The following is an 8,843-nucleotide window of genomic DNA, read 5'->3' on the forward strand; positions in this document are numbered from 1 at the left end:
ATTTGGATGCTTCTAGGGGTTCATTGATTTGTTTGTAAAAATGTGCTGGTGCATTGGATTTTGAATTTTTATTAAAGAATTCTGAAATGAGATGATAGTTTTTTTTATTCGGTTGATGTTAGATCTATTAATCTTCTTCATTTGGTTGTTCTCGTCTTCTGGTGGCTCTCTGATAGTGTATTTACTTGACTTTGGATATGTTGCTTTTGCTTTTTCTATGGTTTCTAATCAATTAGGATTTTTTTATCTTATAATCTCCTAAGTTGCGTTTGGTTTGATATATTTGATTTTAGCTTCAATTTGTTTCTTGGGATGACCTGGTTCCGAATTAAACAAGTTCTAGGATTCGTGTGCAAGCTATGAGAGTTCATATTGTGTCGGTAGTTCGCTGCTGTAGGAGGAGAACTTGCAAAACGAATGATGTAGAAATTTGATAGAACTATATTTTATTTAGCTCAAGTATGGATGATAAAGTGGTCAGCTCTCTATGGGGAAGTTGGAATACTTGAAATTTGAAGTACAAAAACCATAAAGTGAAGAAGTTCAAAACTATATGGCACTTAAAAAAGAAGTAGGACTAGGAGGCACTGGAATTTCTACTGTCCCTTCCAGCATCAGTAGAACTTTCTTCATTGAAGGGCGAAGTGATGGTTCGTCTTGAATGCACCAGATGCTTATTTTCACCATTCTCTCGAATTGTCTTCTATCAACCTCCTCGTCCCCGACAAGTTTATCTAGCTCTCCTGCAGCAAAGCAATCGTAGACCCAGTATTCAAGAATTGACTCATTTTCATCAAGGCTCATATCAACACACTTCCGCCTACAGATCAATTCCAATAGGAGGACACCAAAACTGTAAACGTCTGCTTTCACTGTCACTGGCAGTTTCCGGTGCCATTCTGGTGCAACATAGCCTCTGGTCCCTCTTATCCCTGTGTAGGTTCTTGTTTGGTCTTTCTTTAAAAGCTTGGCCATTCCAAAGTCAGATATTTTTGCACAGTATTGATCATCCATGAGTATGTTCTGAGGCTTTATATCACAATGGATGATTTGTGTGTCACACTCGTCATGCAAATATAGGAGGCCCCTTGCAATATCTCGAGTGATGCCACACCTTTCCTCCCACGTGGGCTGTTTTTCTGTTGTGAAAAGTATGTCCGCAAGTGACCCATTGGTCATGTACTCATACACCAGGAGCCTTCTTGATCCCTCCAGGCAATAACCAAGGAGGTGGACGAGATTTCGGTGATGTGTCCTTCCAATGATTTTTATTTCAGTTTGGAACTCTGTTTCCCCTTCTACTAATTCTTTGTCTAGTCTTTTAACAGCTATCACTTTCTGGTCTTCTGCCAAAATTCCTTTAAATACTGTTCCAAATGCTCCCCTCCCTAACGCTTCTTTGAAACCACTTGTTGCCTGCTCTAGTTCTGCATAGGAAAATGCTCGTGGAGCAACATCCTCACATAACTGAACACTTCTACTCTCCTGGATTTTTCTGTAAGTCCAGACATGATTTCTGTGAATGAGGAATCCAGAGATGCCTAACACCAACAAAGCAAAAACAGCCAATGTAATGCCGGCAATTAGGATGTCTATCCTTAGCTTTTTGCCTTTTGTTTCTTCAATCATCTGATAAAGCACCCCTTCGTTGGGTATGAAATTAGTGCCCACCTTGACCAATACTAAATTAGAATTACCCAAGTCTCTCCTTCCATACCTCAGAGGCAGCCTTTGCTTTCTACACTCTCTGTCTTTGAACAGAGCAGCCTCACAGTTACAATCCTGTAGACAGGCTTGTTCACAATCTTCCTTGGTCGTTCCGGCCAAAACAACATAAGTACTATCTTCCCATCCTGTGTTTTCAACTGTTCTCATAGCATAGTATTTGGAAGTGCTCTCCTTTAACCGACAGGTTTCTGCGGTGAAATTCCTTTCACAGCCTGCGCTCCAATTTCCTGGCATTACAAAATCAAATCCCGGAAGACACAAACATTTAGCTTGGTCATCTATGTTGGTGCAAAAACCATTAAGCCCACAAAGGCCTTTTGGATTACACCTATCATTTGTTGATGACCATATCACGGAGCTGTTCTGTTGGTTCAGAGAATTTGAATAAATTCTAAGTATACCATCAGCATCAATTTTCAGCATATAGATAATGGTCCTTTCTCTACGGTTGCCTCCTTGAGTTAGATTTCTTAGACTTTTAGTGGAATTGAGTAAGTAGAGGAGGCCGTCATCATCAAGATTCAGTGTAACATTATTCCCTGCTCCATAAGTGCCTGTTGAGTAGTAAGAATATGAGGCACTATCTGGTGTATTGACAGGGTACTGAACGAGGTTCCCATCATCTTGCATTTTGAGACGGAAAATCCCTAATGAGGTGTATTGACAGGGTACTGAACGAGGTTCCCATCATCTTGCATTTTGAGACGGAAAATCCCGAAAGAATCATCTGCTTCCGAGGCACTCGAGAACAGCTCTTGTCCAGCTGATATATGCTGACCAGGTAAAAGGGTGTTTGTTGGATTGTCAAAACTTTGCCATATGATACTGTGATCAGAATTATAGAGCACAAAGTTGCCAGTATCCAGCATGGAAGCTGAAGCAATGACTTGACCAGAGAGATTTACGACAGTGATTTCTTGTCCTCCTACTTGTACAATGAGCCTTCCATCATTAGTTAAGAGCAAGACAGCGTTGCTCGGAACAACAGGACTGTTCCTATTTGCTGTCCACACTGCTGTCTTCTTAGGCATACCGACAATTAAGATTCCAACAGCATAGCCATTGTTTTGTTCATAAAACCCAAAGGCAAAGCGCCTGGACAGCGAAAACCATGATGAATTGGTAGTAGGTGTTAGAGAAGAGCCAAGAGTTATATTGAACTGCCTTTGTTGTGCTAGTGCTACTGCATGAAATGCAGATAATATTAATAACCATAGCAAAGCAGCCATAGATTTTAGCTTTTCTTCTCTTTTTTTTACTTTGATTTGTCACAAAATTGATACACAATTCAGTTTATAATTACAACTTGGAAGGATCCAAAGACTTGAGCTACTGTAGGACAAGTCAATTCATGGCAATTAGGTAAAAGACGCGTTACATAGGAGACTTGGAAATTATTCAGTCAATTTTGAGAAAATATTGTACACGTCTAAAAGACGGATAAATTATCTTTTTTAATTCATACATAAATAATCAGGGGCGGAGCCCACTTACAGTTAGGGGTTCATTTTCGGCGGAAAATTATATTATTTATACATGGTTAAAATAATTTGTTAGGTATATATAGTAGATGTTGAACCTCCTTCGACTACTTCGTGTGTTTATTTTTTCAGATTTTGAACCGCCTTATTGAAAATTTTGGCTTCGCCACGATATATAATAAGGATGTTTGAGGTAGATAATTCAACCTTCTTCTTGATGTTTATGTTTTTTGCATTATTTAAGCATCCTCATTTGTAATACCATCTTATAGAGTGTATTATAAACTTTGTGATGATCATAGAATACTTTGTTTTCTTTACCTCTTATTTTCGTTAGCCTAGCCCCTTTGCTTGGACTTATTCATAATAAGGATTTTATTTTATTATCATATTATATATTATTAAAAGTTGTAAGTTTCAAAGTGAAAAGTTGGATTACCATTTTGTCTCTCTACTAAATTAAATATCTAATCAAATGCTAATTTTTTATTTACATAGTAGTAGAATTTGAAGTCCTTAAGTCCTTTAATAATTAAATTATTATTTTCTTGATAAATGAGTAAATTAATATTGCTTTTAATCAAGAATTTGAAAAGTTATGATTGATAAAATAATGTAACCGATTTTTTCTTCTAAAATAACTACATTGTCCCTTCTAAACAGACTATTGTTTAATATTGAAGTAAATAATTTGAAGAGTACAAATTTCATCTATAAAGATACATATGTTTTTTTAATATTTCTACCAAGTGTATTCATTCCAACTTGATTCTCTTTGATGATCGATGTACCAATTCTTTCTTGGATAATCGATGTATAGAAGAAATAGCAATTTTCTGTTTAAGATGATATTTATCTACGTGCTTGTGATATAATTTTTTTTTTTAGAGATTTAAGATTTCCAATCTTTATAACAAGTTGGTAGGACCGTAGTGATTGAATAATTGGTAATTTGTGAATGTTTTGTTAATTTTTAAAAATTATTATTCTTACTACAGTTACTTCATAAATCATCTCTTATTTATATATGAAATGAAGATCAATTCATATGTGATTTGTAACTAACTATTCTCAATCCGGAAGTGGAAGAATTGAAAAAAAAGTTGAAGTAAAAAGAAGAAAAGACACGATATTAAATATTACTGATGTATTTTGTATTTTTTTTTTTTTTTATAACTAAAATTTTCTTTCTCTGTGAAATTTTAAAATTTATTATTTTTGGTATTCTGTCCGGAAAAAGAAGTTTTAGCATTTATTAATATTTTTTTAGCAAATTTTATGTAGTATGGAACATGAATTTGAAATTGTTCTTCTTATTTGCTTATAAAGTGATTTTATTATATGACTGAACTAACCATGATACTATAATATATAGATATATTCCATCAAATTCATAATGATTCACTAAACATCATAAGAAGGCATATGTTGTTCAAATCTCTATACTACTTATACATAAAATAAATTTCATTCCCCTACAACTTCTTATACGTAATTATAAAAAGAAACTATAATTTGTTAATGATACATGTTTTATTTGTACAAAGAAACATATATTTAATCACATCATATAATATGTTACTTTTAAAAAGTTATCATCCTTACTATATAATTACTTAATAAACCATCTCCTATTTATATATGAAAAATCAACTCATATGTGATTTGTAACTTAAATATTTTATGTGATTTCTTGAACAAACGTGCTACACACATTCTTAGAGACTAGTTAATAAAAAACACTACATTTACTATCTAGTAGCATAAATTTGTAAAAAGGAAAATTAAAAAAAAAACAGGTTTTAAAAATTTTACAGTTGGATATCTTTAAATTGACAGGAGTTAATGTGGACAAAGTTTTTGGTAGAAATTAATTGTGCAATTTTGGGAGCCTTTCAAGTCTTCTTACTTTTCGGTAAACAGGAATTGTATGCGTTGACTTAGTCTAAGTCTTTCTTACATTTCGTGATTAAGAAATCACGTTCTATAGTGCAAATTTTTTAATTAATTTATGGTGAGAAATTTTTTTGTTTTTAATAGTGCATATTCGATTGAATTTAGTAACTTAGGTTAAAATCAATAAACTTTTTTTTGAAATTGAATTTGGTATTGATGGAAAGAGAAAATATGCTTCAAAGTAAAATTTGCAAGGTAAAAAAATAGTATATGAACCAAACAGTAAACATAAGGTATATTTCGTTGTGGTTGAAATGATAAGTATTCTTTCATTTTTAATCAGTCTCGGATATGAAGGTGCTTTTGGTGTGGAGTTGGTTTATCCTTTATTAAAATATGACTTCCCGGCACAAAACCAAATTAGTTAGTTGGAAAAAAAAAATAGTGGAAAAGAAAGATAAACAAAAGGTATTAATGTGAAAACAAAATGAATCAAAGCTTCTTATCAAAGTATTTAAATGTTGAATTTTAACCATTTAGTTTAATCTTCATTCTTAGTGTCTTACAAGTTACACCTAATGCTTTGTTGTGAAATAGGGGAAGGAAGAAAGTGAAAAGGAGAAGGGAAAGTTGAATGGAAGATATGTGATGGAGAAAGTATATAGTAGGGGATTTGGGAAGGAAAAACTATTTGTTTCCTGGCATTACAAAATCAAATCCAGGAAGACACAAACATTTAGCTTGATCATCTATATTGGTGCAAAACCCATTAAGCCCACAAAGGCCTTTTGGATTACAGCCATCATTTGTTGATGAGCATATCACGGAGCTGTTCTGTTGATTCAGAGAATGTGAATAAACTCGAAAAATACCATCAGCATCAATTTTCATCATATAGATGATGGTCCTTTCTCTAGGGTAGCCTCCTCTGGTTAGATTTCTTAGACTATTAGTGGAATTGAGCAAGTAGAGGAGGCCGTCATCATCAAGATTCAGTGTAACATTATTCCCTACTAAATAGGTGGCTGTTGTGTAGTAAGCATATTGGCCACTATCTGGTGTATTGATAGGGTACTGAACAAGGTTCCCATCATCTTGCATTTTAAGACGGAAAATCCCTAATGAGTCATCTGTTTCCGAGGCACTCGAGAACAACTCTTGTCCAGCTGATATCTGCTGACCAGGTAAAAGTGTGTTTGTTGGATTGTCAAAACTTTGCCAAATGACATTGTGATCAGAATCATAGAGCACAAATTTTCCGGTGTCCAGCATGGAAGCTGAAGCAATGGCTCAAGAGGGATTGATGACAGAGTTTTCCTGGCTTCCTACTTGCACAATGAGCCTTCCATCATTAGTTAAGAGCAATACAGCGTTGCTCGGGACAACAGGACTGTTCCTGTTTGCTGTCCACACTGCTGTCTTGTTAGGCATACCGACGATTGAGATTCCAACAGCATAGCCATTGGTTTGTTCATAAACCCAAGGCAAAGCGCCTGGACGGTGAAAACCATGATGAATTGGTAGTAGGTGTTAGAGAAGAGCCAAGAGTTATATTGAACTGCCTCTGTTGTGCTAGTGTTACTGCATGAAGTGCAGATAATAGTATTAACCATAGCAAAACAGCCATAGATTTTAGCTTTCTTTGTTTTTCTCTGATTTATCACAAAATTGTGATGTTAATATGTTATAAATTCAGTTTATTATAACATCCAAAGATTTTAGCTACTGTAGGACAAGACAATTTATGCCAATCATCATATCATCATATATTATTAAAAGTGGGAAGCTCCCATCTTCAAAGTTGAATTACCATTTAGTCCTTGCAACAAATTAGAAAGTAATTAAATTTTTAATTAATTAAATAATATTATTGAGCAACATTTTTTGTCAATTAATTTGAAAGTTGAAAAGACTTAATCACTTAATTAGGAAATTTGAAAGGGTGCATGAAAGATGAAAAGACTATAATCAGTTATGTACGGAATTTAAAGGGTTACATCACTATTTTGTTGTTGCCGGAACTATGTGGTTAGTGCTGGGCTAGCAGAAAATCAAAGTTTATCAGAAGCCTGGTCTAAAATTCCTGAAAAATTAGAACAGATGCAGCTTACCAACGGGCAAGCAGGTTCCGTGGGTTAGGAGGCTGCCTTTAAGTGATAGGGGGCCCTCATTTCATACAAGGGAAAGCAGAAGGATGGGACTGTCGTGTCGATCACATTCGATTGAGAGTTCTCACCTCTTTGAGCTTAGGTCAGCAAGAAGTCATCCCCGAGGAAAGAATAAGTCTTCGGCGAGCCGGTACCCACTACTTGTTCCAGAAACCTCTTTTCTCATAGCTCATAGGTAAGTATGAAATTGAAATGGCTACATCAGAGTACCATGACAGACATACACTCATTTGGATAGTCACAAAGAGGAAGTAGGCTGGATGGAATCCAAAGAATGAAACCATCTTAGCTTCTTGGACAAATATGCTTGTTGCCTTGGTAGGAGAATCATGAGTTGGGATCGATATATGAAAAACAAACTTCAGAAGGTGGACTATTTATTCATGGTTGCCGGCATACAAGCAAAAGTTCAGATAATATATTATTACAAATCTGGCATATTGCTGAAAACAATCTACCATGATGAAGGGAGATAATTCCCCCCAATGGTCCCTTAAGAGGGTATTGTAACAACTTGTTTTCTCTTTAAAATTTTCATATATGTATTTAGGCAACAAAGATTGAGCCAAATAATGTGGTTTTATCTTTATAAATATAGGTTTTATGTATAATTTTATTTTTTGTTGCATTTATAGGTACATTCTTCTGTTTGTTTCATTTGAAATGATAATCTTAAGTTTTTCTTTTTTTTTTTATTTATAAATGTACTACAAATATATGATAGAGAAAACAACTATTGATGAATCGTACTTTAAGCAAGTTCAATGAGGTAAATACACATTTTACACCATCAAAGAAGAGACCATACTAAAATTTCAAGCAATTAGTTGTAAACTTTTTTATTATTGGCCTTGATTGCCAAATAATAATTAGCTTTAGTAAATAAAGGTTGTTCGTTTTTGTTAAAGTTTCATTATCGCTTATATATGTAAATTTATTTTTAAAATTTTAAAATATAATTTTTAATAGACTTATAAAATAGAAATATGTATAATCCTCACCTTTAAATAAACAATAGAGAAAAATAGTTGATATATAACGTGTGCTCATTTTTCTCAATTACTTTGTATAAATTTATCATTGGTTTCTTACTATAATGACTGTATATATGTCAATGCATAATAAGATTATTATTGTTAGACCCAAATATAGAACTTAAAATAAGGCATCGAGGCAAACCAAAAAGAACAAAAAGATATATAAGGCTTTTGATGGGACAAGAACATTTTCTTCATAGTCAACAACTCAACATTAATTATTTTCATAACTCATAGAACTTAAAATAATAATATGATTTTTTAAATTTATCTACTCAATGATATGGGCGCGTGTCCAGTATATTAATTCTATATTTTAAACTAAAAAATTGATATTCAAAAACTATACTAAAAGTACTATAAATTGCAATTTTTTCGCATATCAATATAATGAAAAAATATATCGTAAAATGTTAGTCAAAGTTATTATAGTTTGACTCTAAAAAGGAAACCATGACAATTACAAGTGGACGGAGGGAGTAATGAACAAAGCTTGAGTGAGATTATTATATCATATCATATTATACTAAAAA

General features: G+C 33.6%; 1 protein-coding gene across 1 annotated transcript; it reads right to left on the reverse strand.

Annotated features, from left to right (window-relative positions):
• Window positions 1-429: 429 nt before the first annotated feature.
• On the reverse strand, window positions 430-2,996 carry LOC102605873 (G-type lectin S-receptor-like serine/threonine-protein kinase RLK1; the record flags this gene model as incomplete). The annotated part of the gene is made up of 2 exons (XM_015310285.1): window positions 430-2,331; window positions 2,394-2,996. Coding segments are annotated over 2 exons (2,385 nt in total), but the record flags the coding sequence as incomplete, so codon positions are not given.
• Window positions 2,997-8,843: the final 5,847 nt, after the last annotated feature.

The sequence above is a fragment of the Solanum tuberosum genome, unplaced genomic scaffold, assembly GCF_000226075.1.
Source record: "Solanum tuberosum cultivar DM 1-3 516 R44 unplaced genomic scaffold, SolTub_3.0 scf00131, whole genome shotgun sequence".
NCBI classification, from domain to species: Eukaryota; Viridiplantae; Streptophyta; class Magnoliopsida; order Solanales; family Solanaceae; genus Solanum; species Solanum tuberosum.